The 16127-nt window shown below is 41.2% G+C and overlaps 2 protein-coding genes across 16 annotated transcripts in view; one reads left to right on the top strand and one right to left on the bottom strand.

Moving 5' to 3' along the window:
• BRD10 (bromodomain containing 10) overlaps positions 1 to 6375 on the top strand; it is a 60971-nt gene extending 54596 nt beyond the window's left edge. For 14 of the 15 annotated variants that reach the window (XR_014939207.1, XM_085528396.1, XM_085528397.1 and 11 more), the window contains one exon: positions 2157 to 6375. Coding sequence is in view for 14 of the 15 variants with exons in the window: in XM_085528396.1 (XP_085384522.1) it covers positions 2157 to 5794 (3638 nt within the window). In the remaining variant the exon portion in view is untranslated. The remainder of the gene's footprint in view (positions 1 to 2156) is intronic. The other variant, XM_085528412.1, reaches the window with a different exon arrangement.
• MLANA (melan-A) lies at positions 2001 to 14132 on the bottom strand. The gene is made up of 5 exons (XM_015848992.3): positions 14065 to 14132; positions 13186 to 13288; positions 11526 to 11622; positions 10534 to 10635; positions 2001 to 9772 (listed from the first exon to the last, which is right to left on the bottom strand). Exons 2-5 carry the CDS (start codon positions 13257 to 13259, stop codon positions 9704 to 9706), a joined length of 342 nt encoding a protein of 113 aa, XP_015704478.1. The 5' UTR covers positions 13260 to 13288; positions 14065 to 14132; the 3' UTR covers positions 2001 to 9703.
• Between the last annotated feature and the right edge of the window lie 1995 nt (positions 14133 to 16127).

A 16127-nucleotide genomic window follows, 5' to 3' on the forward strand; every position in this document is an offset into this window, starting at 1 on the left:
CTGTCCTCATATTGTCCCCTTTACTCCCATTATGAAGCATGGTGTTCTGATGTGGAATACCAACACCAACCAAATTGCAAAACCATAACACAAGTGCTGCCACTCCCCCACTATCAAAACCTTACTACATAAAACCAATACATCACTGAATTGAAAATAACTTTTTTTTCGAAAAGTAAAAGCAGTGAAGTGGATTAACAGTCATCACCTCAGAGACTACTCTTCATAGCTGTAGTGACAAATGCTTATTTTTAAGGGTTGTTAGGACTACATCTGCCTCCTCTAGCAACCTAACCTAACATTTCTGTTGGGCCACTGAAGCCCAGTCCAGTTCACCTGGGGACTTCTGGTCACTGGTCAGGCTGAGGGGTGCAACTACTACTGCCCTGTTTACAAGTTCAACCAGTGGCAAAGTTGAGCGTGTATCCCAGAGAGATGCATATGCACACAACAGTGACACAGCTGGTCATGCGTTCTGCCACAGACAGGATGCAACTTTGTTAGGGACTCATATAAAACATAAGCAGACATCTGTAAACTCTCCTTTTCAGCTGGTGGATGCTTACTGATGAAGGCACATACATTATATGCTCTAGGTTAACAAATACATGTTTGCCAGTTCCCTCAGTGCTGGCATAGCCCCCTCTGTCCACCTGCCTGAATCATGAGTCCCCCTAGTCACCTAACAGTTTTGCCTTGCTCACTGACTGGTCCAGCTTGATACTTGCTGCAAACACTTAGCACTCATATACACTTGTTTCGCAGGTACTCTACACTTCCAAGTTCCCCTGGATGCACAGCACAAACCCTTACCCACCTGATACTGCAGGCTGGACCTCAGCCCCTTGCAGGTCCAGCCTGTATATCCCCATGCACATTCTGTTTGGGGAAGATGAAGGTGCTTGGGCCTTCTTTCACTGTCTGTTAACAGACACATGGGCTGTGATGTGTAGACCAGTGTGGAGCCCCTGACGCACACCAGTCTCCTCAGTCACTGTTTTGCAGGACATGCACACCATTCTCAGCCCACTGGCCACACTTGCTCCACTAACTGACACTGCAGGCTTAAGATATGTACACCTACATGTCTGGCTCCACTAGTTGGCATGGATCCATTTGCACTGGTATTCTTACTAGCTGGCACTCTGGGCCACAAATTCTGCAGGATCCAGGGGGCTGTGGCCCCTCCAGCTACTTATGCTAGGAGCCCCACTGCTCCAGTCAGGGGTGCCTACTGCCATGGTCTGACTAGCGTCAGATCTCATTCACAAATATGTCTCTCTGCTAGGTATCAGTTGGTCCTCACAGCACAGACACACATGGATGGGGGTGAGATTACACAGAGATAGTTACGAAAGGATTTAACAAAAAGATCTAAGAAGGTAGTACTGACTGCCATGATCAGACACAGCACTCAGTCAGATGGGAGTGCATTTTACACATGCTGACCTCTTCTGTTCACTTTTTTGGAAACCTCATCTCCCCTACCTAGTCTGTACCTAACCCTAACCTTAACCCATCAGCCCCCTCTCCAGCATGCATGGGCTTGTCCAGTTCTATTTCCACACTTCAGTCTCATGCCCATGATTTTACCAATTGCAAAGTCCAGACTGATCTCTCTTGAAGTGACACTTGTACTTTCTTGAGAGCCCAAGGGACCAGTTGTTTCTTGTCATTGTCCCTTTGTTTTCTTTGGTCTGTGTCTCTACATACTTTATTTCTGGTTTCCCATTTTCCCTTTCTGTCCCAACTGACCCCAGTCAGATAACCTTGCTGGAAGAAACATTATTACGTTTTCACATGCATTCACCAATTAATACAAATACAAAGTTTGATTTTCCTCACTTTCTGCTGTGCTGGTCAGGTTGTATCTCAGTATGTTACTCCTTACAGCTTCCTCTTTTTCTTGTTATCCCCATTTTGCACTAGAAAAGGTCCTTGACCAGATGCCTTTAAAGGAGCAGACACTTTCCCTGCCCATATCCCCACACTTAAAGTGTTTTGGTTTGGTTTTTTTTTTTGGGGGGGGGGGGTTGTTTGTTTGTTTTTGTTTGTTTGTTTGTTTGTTTTCCTTTACCTAAACACTATTAATTTGTTCTATGGAGATACCAGTTGCAAACTTGTAAAATGTGATTTCTGATTTAATATCCTTGCAGATGAAATGAAGCTATTAGAGATGAATTTACCTGGTGGGAAAAGCAAACTTCTGAAAAAAGAATCTACTTCTAAAGAAATACACAAGACACTGCTCAAATCTGTTAAACGGCAGTCCAAGCAAAACAGTTGTCTGGATCAAAACACTAATGAGCTTTCACCTAGAAAGAAAGCTAAGCTGAGCACTAGTGAGGCTGCAGTCCAGAGTTCAGAAAGTAGCCTACAGACAGACAGTTGTTTGACTGATCTGAAGCAACTTGAAGGATCATCTCCAGAATCATTTTATTTGACAGATCCTGCAACATCAGTGTCGAGCTTTCTGAAAGGGACCAAACCCATCCAGGCCTTGCTTGCCAAGAATATTGGGAACAAAGTGACCTTAACGAATCAACTGTCACCTCCACCAGGCATAAATGTACCTACTTCTGAAAAGCCAGTTTTATCACCTGTTGAATCATCGCAGATAAAACCAGCATTGCCATGTCAGACAGGTTCAAAGACTCCTTTGCAAATGGTATATAAAATGCCAAATGGTCACTGCATACCAGTAGACCTTCACAACAGCTCCGTGAAAATTCAAATGCAACCTGTGATTGACCCTAAAACTGGTGAAAAAGTCATGCAACAAGTTCTTATCTTACCTAAGAATTTTCTTTTGCAACAGAAAGAAGGAAAAGTCGTGTCCAAGGATAGTAATTTACTCCAGCAGAACTCTTCTGAGCTGCCCTGTGCAACTTTCCCAGAAATAACGAATGTCAATGTATCTTTAACACCTGTCCTGGTAACAGCGCCTACAAATGTTACCTCTCACTCAACAAGTACAATTTTTAACAAGAATATTAGCAACTTGTCACAAGGGACTGGTTCCACCAACAGTACACAGACACTACCTGCTACGACAAGTAACTTGGTATCATCAACAGCTAAGGTGTGCCAAACTGAACATGACAAGCCAAGAACTGAAGTTGCGACTACCACATTCCCTGTGTTTTTGTCTTCACCTAGTATTTCCACAGCTAGTCAGTCTTTGATATCAGCAACAGCATTAAGTGCATCTACAAACACTGCAACTGCCTTTCATTGTCTTGCATCACAGCAAGCAAATGAATCCTTTGAAACTAGGCAAGAGTTGAAAACCGTGTGTATAAGAGAATCACAGTCTATTCTGGTCACAACACGAGGTGGAAACACAGGAATTGTTAAAGTGCAGACAAACCCAGACCAAATTTCACCTACTAGTGTATCTTCTGGTTCAGTTTTGACATATGCTTCTCAGTTCAAGGCTTTCTTGGTGCCAAAAACCACAGCATTATCATCTTCTGCACTTTCATCTGTAGCAACAGCCTCATCTAGTCTCCCACATTTTGGACAATCATGTGTTTCTGGATTTGCCCCCTCAACAGTTTCGTCTTTTAACACTCCATCTTTCCCAGCTGATTTTAACCAGACAGTGGATAAAAGCATCAAATTCACATTACAGCAGCCTGCTGTTGGGAGCACTTTGGGTCAAGTAGTAGAGAGCACCTGCCAAGTGTCCTGTCCTTCATCCTGCATTTCATCAGCTGGCAGCTCAATATCAGCAACTCCAAACAGTCCCATTAGTGTGACTAGCACTGGACAAAATAACACTGTTGTAACTTCAAGTTCTTCTGTGCAGCAGCAATGCGATACTAAAACTAAAACAAATTCTGTTATGCAATCAGAGTCTAGTTCAGTAATAAATGGGGATTTTATCAGTGGTACTCCAGTACAGAAACTTACCTTAGTCACAAATCCACCTATTTTATCCCCCTGTGGTACACCAGGAGTCAGTGTTATACCATCTCTAGCATCAACTGGTGTTAGTGCTCAGAAGTTAGTTTTCATTAACACACCAATTCCCAATGGACCTTCAGCCACTAGTCTAGTAGCAGAGTCTCTGAAACATAACCTTCCTTCTTGTATAAGCAAAACCTTTGTTAGCACCACAGAGCAACCACAGTTGGTTCTGATCCCATCTACAATGGGAGCATCAATAAGAATAAATTCATCACCAACTATTGCTCAGGTAAAAGATGTGAAAATTGGACTAAACATAGGTCAAACCATTGTAAATACGAAAGGCAATGCACAGCAGACTCCACCAGTTAATATATTGCACTCTGCAATTTCTAAGGGAGAAGACAAAAAAAACATAGGCTTGGCTTTATCGTTGGCAAGTACTAGTAGTTTGATTCCTGTGTGTTCAAGTTTTATGAGTCAAAGTGCTGTGTCAGTTAGTGAATCTCTGTGTGCTGCAGCAAAAGCTACCAATTCCTTATCAGTTCCAACAGCAAATGCTTGTCCAGAGTCTGTTTCAGTAGCGCCAAGTGGGACTTCTTCTGGGACACGGCCTACTGTTTTGAGTGGTGGAAATGATCCCTCAAGAGTAAGGCCAGTTCTGGGTAATCGACTGTGTACGGCGAATATTGGAAATACTGTAGGTATATCAACTGTGAAAACAGGACATCTTGCTTCATCTGTGCTAATTTCAACAACTCAGCCAACGGTATCTTCTCAGAACTTAACGCCTGCCTTGCAGTTTCCAATCATTAGCTTGCCTGGATCTGTAGCCAGCCCACGCAAAGTGTTACATACAGTTCCTCAGTTGGCAGCAGTTCCAGCTCCTCCTCCAGTACCAAAAAGCCAGCTGCCCACACTGCTGCAGTTTCAGTCATCTGGAGTTACAGCTGCTGGGCCAAGTAACACAGGTACTCAGAAACCTCAAAGTTTGTTGACCCCTGCCTCACCAAATACAGGTAAAGTTGTTAATTTTCCAAGTTTTTCATCACTGCAATGCCAGCAGGTGCCTCCCAGTCTAGAGAAACAAAGTCCTGCTTACACCGTTGCTTCTACCACTCAGATGTGTGCAGCTTCACCAGCTATAACAAGCAAGGCAGGAGGTCAACTGAATGAACCTTGCATTCAGCAGAAGATAGTCATTAACACTTGTATGCCTTTGGCACCTGGAACTCAGATAATGATTAATGGCACTTGTTTTGTTGTTCCACCACAAGGCCTTGGGGCTGGCAGCCATGTCCTTCTCCTCTCCTACAACACCAAGCAGACTCCTCCTTTAAATATTAACCATGGCCAAGAGGCTCAAGGTATACCAGTGGTTAATCCAGCAACCTCAAAAATCGTGCTAGCACCAAGTAATGCACTGAGTTGGCAAACGTCACAACGACTTTTGAAAAACTCTACAAAAATTGTGAACTCCTTCGGGTCTGCAGATGCTTTGCCCGTTGTACATGCAACACCACAGATTCTCAGCACTCCATCTAGCTCATGTAGTCCACTACCTGCAGCAACACTGTCTATGTCTTCAGTGATAAAATCTGCTAATGTTCCAACTACATCCTCTGTGGTTTCTGCTGTTCATCCTTCAAACTCTCGTTTACCCAACAACACTTCAGTGTTTCAGTTGGACACTTCTATCAAAAAACTGTTAGTCAGTCCCGAGGGAGCTATTCTGAATGCTATAAATACTCCAGCATCAAAAGTTTCTTCGCTGTCTTCATCACTGCCTCCTGTCATTGTGTCCACGAGCAGAATTTCTACCACTGTCTTCCCTGTATCTCAGTCATCTTGCCTTGATAAACCTGATAACGCTGCATCCTGAGTTTAGAGCAAATGAGCCACTTTGAAACTGTGGGGCATTCTTCTGACTCTGGAAGTTACAACTGTTGAATGATTTCTTACGTTGTTTGAAACAGTTGATTTTCTCAAAAGTACTTAAGATTACACTTTCCAGTTTACCTATGGGGATAAGAAATAAAAATATATTTAGTTTGTCAGAGAGTTGTTTAGTAAAAAGGTCAGAAATGACCAATGAGTTCATTAAACGGTTTTGAAAAATCTAGCTTTTTGCACATATTCCATCTTACAATATGGACTGTTTGGCAGTGTGTTTATGACAGTGTGTGTCTCCTTTTTATTTGTCAAATTTATTTTTGATTTGTTTCTGTAAAAAAAAAAAATAAATATTTATGCATTGTAAAAATGCAGTCTATGGTATAGAACTGTAAATATTCATGAATTCCTAACAATCTGTACTAAACTGTATGTACAAAGAACTATGCTGTCTTATTTATGTTTTGTTTACATAATGTATAGTTTTTTAAGTATTTTAGTAACTTTGGACCAGTGTACTGTTTAGCAACAATGCAAAGGAATCTGCATATAATAAATCAAGTTGCTGTACTGCCTTGTGTCTGTCTGTTAAACCGTGGCAGAATACATATAGTCACATCAGAATGCAGGGTTTTTTATATAGTCAAATGGAATTTAGTATTTTAGGCTTCTCAGTATGGCTTACATTTCATGTGATATGCTTAGAGTAGGGAAGAAGAATCCTCCTGACACAAAGAGGGATAACCTCTGGTTAAATTGCGTGAAATCTTCAATGTAAGACTAGAAATGGTTTCCCCAACACCATTCTAAATCACACTGACTACCACATTTTGTCATAAAGCTTTTCGATATCTTGAAAATTCATTACAGTCTTTTGCAGTGACATATGCATTTCCGTAGTATCTGGTATCTGTAACAGTAACAAGGTGGCTCTTTGACTTCCTATCTAGTCAGAATAAGCTGTGCAGTTTTTTCACCAGTCATGCTGTCTAGGTGTGTACTTTTTCCTTTAATTTTTCATTGATCCGAGTCTTCATGAAAGGATAATGCTAAAACATCGCCTGGTATTAAAGGGAACATTGTTAGTGTTGCACTCACCTTTCCTTTTTATGAATGATATGTAGGTTCAGCATTTGGTGTCATGAAACCCCATGGGCCACTTTCAGCAGACCAGCTGCATTCATCATTGCCTACTGCAGTGCACATGGAAATTGAGGAGTTTATTACCTTTTAAGATTTTTGTGTGTTCTTTAACATACAAAGGAAGGGTGCCTCAGGTCAAATATCTGTGCACATGCAGACGGTTTGTTGTTTTCATTTCATGTTTGTTGGTTCATTTGTTTTAAGAACAATGTGGGACAGAGGATTTCAGAACTCTTGAACGTCTCTTATCTTTTTAGTAGTACTGATTTCTAAATGGCAGAGTAACTTGTTTGTCTTCCTTTAGCAATATTCTTGAACTGTTTTTCTCAAAGACGAGGTTTAAGCTTTTCTTCCTTATCCTCTCTAGTTTTCTCCTTCCCCCCTTTGTTTGCTGCTCACAGGTTGCATCCCGTCCTGGTCTGAAGAATAAACCCTCAGATTCCTCTGTGTTGACTGCCCTTCATGCTGTTCTGAAAAGTAATTTGAGATCTGGTCAGCTGATATTCTGGAAGTTCTAGATCTGCAATATCTGTCTTATTTAAGGTCTGGGAAAGATGGAAATTGTTGTTTTGAGAAGCATGAGGATGTTTCCTTTTATTTCTGAAGAATTGGTCTGGTACACCTCACCCACTTGTCATTAAAGGCATACTGTGATCTGTTCTGAAGATTCCGAGTAGAAAGAGATGCCTGTGTGCTGGACTTTGCAGTACTAACTAACTGCATCGAGCTGCTGAATGTGACAGGTAACTTCTTTTTATGGAGGGGAAGGTGGCAGAGGGTGGCACCTTAGTTACTATAAAAGCATATGTTCTATTCCAGCAACATATTTTATTGACATTTCACGGGACTGACTTTCATGGATTTTTGTTTCCTCTTAGAATGCTCGTTTTCCTTTTATTTTTGCGCTAGAATCAGTATCTGCGTTACTTAGAATGCATAGGAGTAGTTGATAGGAGAAACAGACCTTGCCTGTCATTTTTCTTCGACCGTGTTGTAGAAAGATGCACACTGTTATTCATTCTGATGAAGAGCAAAGGTAGAAAAAGTTTTGTTGGAGAACTCAGAACTCAAGTTATTGACTTAAATGATTTGTTAGATTTTTTTATAAATATTTTATAATTGGACAATTATAAACCTGTGCAAAGTTTGTTTGAGTCTGCTTGGAATTTTCGTGAACTTCTGTTCTCTATTACACACACATTCAGAACCCAAACACTATTGGAGAAGGAACTTTTTCTCTCAGAGAGTGGTCAGGCACTGGAATGGCTGACCGTTCCATAATGGTTTTGTGTTGTGTGGGTTTTTTGTATTTATTTAAGAGACTTGAAAGCACTTTTCATGATGAAATGGATGAACCCTTCCCAGGATACCTCCTTGAGTGCACATGAAGTGTTACCATCCCCAGCATCCTTTGATGAAGAGTTTTTCACATCATGTGCATATTATCTCTTTGTTTCTGAATGTCATAACTGCTATTTCCACACAGTATTAGCAGTGGGATTCTGCATTCATTTCTCTGTGCAGCAGATGTGGACCTTTGCCAGTGTTGGAAGAACCACGACCTTAAATCTGTGTTGACTCCAGGGAAGTTCAGGAAGTGGTTTCTGTAGATACTGCTGTAGGAGTGATGTACTGCAGGGTACAAATGGGGCACCTTTCAACATCCTTTGCTAGGGTGCCCTTACAGGAGGTTAGTGTTCAGGAAGTGTTCACACATGCCATATGGTTCTTATGTTTTGGCAAATATTCTGAAGCGATTCAAAAGGGATTTGTTTTGTTTTTGTTTTGTTTTGTTTTGTTACCAGACAAATAACAAGTATAAAATTCCTACTGCAAATAACTGCAGACAGTAAGTCTAGCGCTGTGCAGTGTTAGCCTGGACCTCAGTGAGGCCTTTGACACTGACCTGCATAACACCCTCATAGAGAAGATGGGATGGATGTGAAGGTAGTGAGATAGACTGAAAACTGGCTGAGATTCTGTGTCTAAAATGGGAGCTGTGCTTTTCCTGAGTGTCAGTGAAGAGTTACTTGGGGGATTAGTGATGGCATGCAGAAAAAGAAATAAGTGGCCTCTAAAAAGGTAACTGGTAAAGGGCGATCTGACTGATGTTGAGGAGGATGATAACAAGGATAATTTAGATAGGAACCAGGGGGAGGAAGGCTGATTCTCTGTATTGCAGTTCTTTGTTTTCTGTGACTGTTCTCTCTTGCCAATGGGACACAAGATGTGATTGTTGTTATATGCACTGACAAGTATGGAATAACAGACTACAAGCAGAAATTCTCAAGTTACGTGGATCAAACTTTGATATTTCACAAGGAATTGGTTAATGTCAGATACATAAACAAGTGCTGTGAGGCACGTGACTGCTGTAAAATACAGTCTTGTTGTGCAGGTTAATTTTTAGGGTGGAAGGGAAAATGGCACTATACCCATATATATACACATACCCAATGGTGTGTTCTTAGCACTGGTACTTCTGTGAAGGATGCAAGAAGCCAAAACCTGAGCAAAATGTATTAATCTGAGCACAAGGAATGAAAAACAAAAAGCAGAAGCACAGTCAGCTTTATTGAAGCGTTTCATGAACTACTTCTTTAAATTAAGCAAGGGCAATTTTCAGCAATTGCTTATGAAAGCATGTGGATTTTTATTGCAGTTTTAGCTTTCAGAAAGTTAAGAATTTATAGGAAATTAAGAGGGAGCATGAAGAAACTGAATGGATGTGCTCAGAGTTTAAGACTTGCTGCTGTCACGGTGAGTAAGGAGGTGGTGACTGCTCTGCTGCAATTTTGTCATAGGCTGGTGGAGCATCAGGAACCTGTGGTAGGAAAACTGGTGTGAAAGACTGAAAATACAATTGAGATGCCATAAAATGACATGAAACATTCAAGGAGACACCTGCTTTCATATCAGACGTGGCACTATAGCTTACAATAGCTGGGCTGACTCATGGGGTCTTTATACTGTTTCCATTTTTCCTAACAGGTTTTCAGGCTTTGCATCAGATTAATTTATATATACATGTATGTATGTATAATTCATTTTATAGGAATTATAAACAAAAGACATTTTATCTATGGAGATTTCAACACCACCTAGAACTTCAGGAGTCTTATTTCCAGTGTTAACAATTAGGGTGGCTTGTTTACACTTGGTTGTAAGTTACCCTTTTTCCTACTCAGACTGTTTAAATACAACTGCATCTTGGTCTATATATTTATCAATCAAGTTATTTTAACTTTTTAAAATAATTATGAACATGGATGCTCATCTTCCTATAGTGATTAGAGGAGCCACACCCCTGAAGTTTTGTGGTGCTCCCAGATGCAATCTATTTGTTGTCTACAAGAATGATAGAATATCTATTAGAGCTGCATGTTTATTCGGTAGATTTCAGCCTTCATATGTTATCTCATGAATAATGATGATACAATTTAAGTATAAAGGTGGGTGAAAGCACAGGGGTACCCAGCATAGAGTGCACAAATGAAGAAAGAAACCATTAAGTGAATGTTTACCAAGGTTATCTCACCATGTCTTGCAGTATTTAAAGTAAATGAAGCTCAGGTTTTAACTTACCACAGAATTAAAGTTCCTGTACTCTTGCAGAGCTGTTTTGCAGTCCGGTGTTGCTCCCTCACTCACCACAGTTCGTATGGCACCCATGCCGATGCCTTTGCTCTGTGAGAGATCATAAGAAAATATGGAGAAAGTCAAAGGAAAACGGAACGAGAATCTGGGGCACACTACATATATTTGTATGGCTTAGTATTCATGCAGTACTGTTAAGGATCTGGGATTAGGGCTTCACACTGTTAGAAGGAATTGAAAAAGGGAGTTGTGCCATGATGTACACAGAGAGCATTAAAGAGCTCCCGTCTGTATGAAGGTTTGAGTTTTGTGTGTTCTCTGTTGGTTTATGCGCACTGGATCTGTCAGTGGGAAGGCATAAGGACAGTAATCAGAACAGTGAAGAAATGGATTTGCTGAGGAGATCTGTGGTTTTTAATCCAAAACAGTCACATCTTTTCAGAAATATTAGGAAAACTGAAAGATGCTTCTACAAAACCTTCGCTGTGCACAGTTAAAAACTGCCTCCATTTCACAGCAAGAAAAGCAGAGTGCCAAAGGTGGAGGTCTGAAGGTTCCAACGCCAAATGTGGTGGGACAGATCTAATATGGTTTTTTCCAATGTTTTTGAAGAAAACAGTGAAACTAATATTTTCTAGAAGTTGTTTTTAGAAGGTAAATCTCAAAGTCTGTCTGGCCTTTTTTTTTTTTTTTTTTTTTGTTAGAATATGTGTATATTTAGAATATGTGTAGATTTAAATACGCTTCCTAGAGATTAGATCTTTCCATCGACCTGTTGTGAAAAGCTTCCTTGTGCTTACAGCTCCTCTGACCCGCTTGCAAGTTCCACTGCATTCCGTATTCCATGTTTTCACCTGTTGATATGCCTGAGACAGTGACATCCAATGGTAGCTTTACTGCTCTCAGCATCAGTGTAATGCAAATAATGACAGTGTGTTGTGAGAATGATAGCGTGTGTGAAAGTGATCTACCGTCCTTACCCGTAGTCTTTTATAGCCGCTACGTCTTTTGTAAAACCAGCAGCCGAAGATAAGCAGCATGGCCAGCACCAAAATGAAGATCCCAATCCCCAGGGCTCTGTGTGGGACATAAGACAAGTAACAGTAGAACTGGGTGCATTCTTTTGGGAGCAAGAATGGTTAGATCGGGAGGTTATATCCCTCTCCTTTTACCAGAGGGAGGGATAAAGCTGGGTATACCACAGAAAATAAAGCATCAGTAACTTAAGCTAGTCTCTGTACATTAAGCTGTTAGCTAAATTCTCTGCCCAGATCTAAAACATTCTAAAAATGAGAAATATTTGTAGCTTTGAAGCTAATGATCTGCAGACAACACACGCTTCTAAATAATATCCCTATGTGTAAATTCAGCAAACAGCGTTACGGCTTTGGAAGGGAATGAGAAGTAAAATAGGTGCCACCGCTGCTGAGGCATCTCATGTTTGTTCAGTTTATCCAGGCAGTGAGAACTGAGAAATGAATCCCAGCCGCATCGTATTGCAGTGAATTCCGGCAACATAATTCTTTTAATTATTCATTAAACACTGCACAGTTTCAAAAACCGAGTAAGAAACTTCAGTGTTTTTGTCATGAACAGCTCTACGGTTGTTAAGTTCTTGCTTTGTGACAGAGTAGGAAAAGTACTGACGGCATTTTAGGGAATACAGGCCCTGCACACTGTGCTGTAAGACATCTTTCCCTCTGCTTAGGATACTGGAAAGCAAAATGACAAAGTTACTCTAGTTTCTTGGTCTTAAAAAACTCTCCTTCCCGCACCAATGTGCTCTATGTTAAGGCACTGAGCATTCACTCCTCATTTCTGGGTTCTTTGCACATTTAGGAACAGAAGAGTCTGGGAAATGCTCAGAAGGATAAGTAGGCAGGGGAAAAAAAAGATGATATGAGTTGGGATAAACCCATCCCAGCACGCCACTGTGTGTTGGGTACCCAGTTTCTTCAAAGTAACTCCCCTCAAGTTTTTCCACTGGGACCGAGGAGTGGGGAATGTCACCCATCAGAACCTTTCACGTTTCCTTGCTCTCGTTTTCCATGATTCAGTGTTTCATGGAGCACTCTCTTGTGACCTGAGGACTCTGAACTGAATATGCAGAACTTAATGGAGTTTCACTCATGAATGATTTAGTGAGAGTCTCGTTTGTTTCATATTGATGTCTCCATCTGCTTTTAGGAGGTATTCTCCATTTACCTGGTGTTTCCACTGATACTATTCTTTGGGGTATTTCTTAGAGTGAAGTGTTGTATCTTTGAGGTTCTGAAGGGACATAAATCATACTGAAAGATCGTATTGTTACCAATAATAACCTCCAATATGTAATTCCAAATGAGCCTCAGCAACCCCAGTAGTGTTATCATAAAGGTTAATATGACTTGTGAGTATCGGATCAAGCTCCATATTCCTGAATTCTGCAGTTCTGATTATTCTTAACCATCTCTGTTATTCTTAACCAGCTCTGTTGGATAATTCCATGACAAACATTGCAGAGAACGACAAAACAACCAGAAATGCATTTCTTCCTCGTATAGCCCCAATATTTGTTTTTGCACTATTCTGTACATTTCTTTTCAGTGTAAGGTTTATTTCCCTACATACATGCTAAAATAGGTTTTGCTTTATGCTTACTCTTCTGCTGTGAAATAGGTGCGTCCTTTTCCTCTAAAGTAGTTTCCATCTTGATGGTTGTTTCTTCTGGGCATTTTGAGATCCTACCCCTGTTCAAAACCACCTATTAGAACAGAACAAAAATATCTGTTATCTTTAAGGTGTAATAAATACCATCAGATTTTGGTTTCAGTGGGGGCATTTTAGAGAGGTGGGTCAGCCTGCTGTTCCCACAGTTAAGCAGATTCATATGCAACTGTCCCAGTTTAAAAACTCGAAAACTATGAACATGAACTCATGTGAGTGCAGCAGGCAGTGATTTAACACGGTCACTATAGGCACTAATCACTGACAGATCTGTGAAGCAAAATCTCACAGGAATAAAGAAAACAATAAAGACAATTTCTCTGGAGGAGGGAAAAAGTTTGGAAGCAATAAAAAGAACTTTATGCGTGTCTTCCTGTATTTCTGCTACCTCCCGTAAGTGTTCAAAGGGTCAAACTGCTGCAGGTCTGTTGGTTTTCAGGTGGTAACACTAATTTATGTTGGCCAACAAGCACAGAGAAGTTACAATCCTAATTCGCAGTCGTAAGAGAATAATCATCCAACTAAAAACAGAACAGAACATTACAGAAGAAGAATCCATGAGGAGTCACGTCTCCATCATTGTAAGCAGGTCAACAGATTGTATATGATAGCATCCAACCCATCTACTATCTCATACTGGGGTAAAGTCAGAGTCAAAATCAGTGAATTTGCCAAAGAAAATTCTATCCAAGGAATCAAAGCGTTTTCAGACTTCACTACGAGTCTGTTAAATCTCCACTAAAGCATCATTTTTAAACAACATAGAAAAGTTTGTGTTTAGGTAGAATTAAAAAATTATAATGCGAGCCTTACCTTCTTCAGACCTGTACGCTGTCTGTTAACTAAGGGCATGTGCAGCTCTCCTCTCCTTGACTTGCTCTGCTTTTTTCCTTCTTTGATCTGCTCTCTTATGACTATCACGAGTTTAAATTCCTTTCAGTGCAGCTTCTGAATGCATTAATTAGCATGAAAGGGGCCAGGAGACAACTTTCTTCTCACAGCCTGTATTCTTCTCTCCTAATAAGCACCTTGGAAATCTGCTATTTCTTCATGGGGTTACCTACCTTGCTAGAAGCTCAGCACCACTCCGCCTGCCCATCAACATGAGGTGGGCAGCCTGATACTAAATTAAAGCATGTTTTCAGTTGGGGCTGGTTGTTCTGTGGCTGAAGTCTGACATAAATGGAGTTTTGGGACATGCTAACTAAATTTCTGCTTATCCACATATTTTGTGCCATTGAAACACCGTGTAGAGACTGACAGTGCTGGAGCAAAACTGAAAGATGGATGCTGTTACACCGTGTTGGAAGTGCCTTGATTAATTATGGCAAGTAGTTTGGTTCTGTACTCATTGGCAAATGCTGCAACAGAGATTGGTCTGTGGGCCGCAGAATGAGTGAAGCCTGGTGTCATGGTTTTGTGACACCTGGTTCCCAGTGGATTTGTGTGAACTGTCACCGTGCTCGCATATACACAAGCTGTAATAACTGCATTCAGAGCATCAGGCAAGAAACAGCAGCCTGTAATTAATCCAGAGCTCCTGGTTCTGTGGTGGGTCAGAAGCATTAGTTACTGACAAAGGGAAAAAAGATACAAGGACCACGAAGGACCATGTTCTGTCCAACATTTCTCTCAGTGAATCATTAATTTGGGCCTCTCTATCCTACAAAAGACTTTTTGTTTAAGTTTGGAGCACTCTGGATGAATCTAGTAGGAGTTTCAAAGGTGAATGAGATATAGGGAAACTTTCTGTAGATACTCATGTGTGTAAAGTAGTAAATGTGCCCCATCACAGTCCAGAAAGTTCCTGAAGAAACATGCAGGCTCTTCTGTAACACACCGAAAATGTCACGGAATACCTTACTGAGCCATGTGTTCTCCTGAAGAAAAGCTTTAATTCTGTGAGGGAATGCTGACTGAAAACTACTGTTTGTTCTTTCAGATTTGGATCTGACACATACAGAAAATCCATGTGATACCCAAACTGGTGCGTCTCTGCTCCTTCTTTGCCTCAAGCAGTGCTGAGGAGGAAATGTCAACTGGTCGAGTAGTTTGTTCTGAAAGAATTTATTGTTAACAGCTTAACAAAGGGATGTAGGAGAAGAACTTTGTCATGGGTCAGTGGTGCCATCTGGTATGAAAATACACAACGCTGCTATTGAAGAATTGGGTGGATGGGAAGGTGAAGCACCATGATCCTGGTCCTGATCTCAGTTCTTTCACTGAAGCCCATTTCTCTGAAGTGGCATTTCCAGCTCCATGAGCATAAAGGCAAAGGAGTTTATATGTGAATTCTACAAGTGTTACTTTTTAAAATGCTGTATTTCAGGAGATGATGTAAGAGGAAGCCCCATGCAAACCCAGCCATTGCTCATAGCCAGCAGCCTGTGGATAACCTACGACACTCTGACGGATCTTTATGATAGGTATGAAATGAATGTTTCTAGTCTAACTGAAAATAATATGCCTGACCTTTTAACAAGAATGTCTCCTTTTATTTTATTCTGTTGATACGGGTGATTCCATCATTCTGAGATGACTTCCTTTCTCCCCTCACAGTATCACAGAGCCCTGCCTCTCCTGCTGAGCCCACATGGGAGTCTCCAGTCCCACCCTGCCTGGAGCAGAACTCTCCACCCTCAGGCCAGGATGCTCAGGACCTCACAATACTGGAGCAGGAGGGTCCTCAGGACAGAACCAGCCCACCCTGCCTGGGCCCTGGCTCCATGGCCAAGCCATCCTGGTGGGAAGAGTCTTCTCCTCACCTCCAGCTTGAGCATCTCACACTCAGCTCTTTCTGTTCTTCTCAGACTCTCACTGTGCACCCAGCACAGAGCCCAGCTGTGTCTCCTTTGTCCACTGCTGCCAATGCTGGT

The sequence above is a fragment of the Coturnix japonica genome, chromosome Z (assembly GCF_054131305.1).
Source record: "Coturnix japonica strain WE chromosome Z, WE-NBRP24, whole genome shotgun sequence".
Lineage (NCBI taxonomy): Eukaryota > Metazoa > Chordata > Aves > Galliformes > Phasianidae > Coturnix > Coturnix japonica.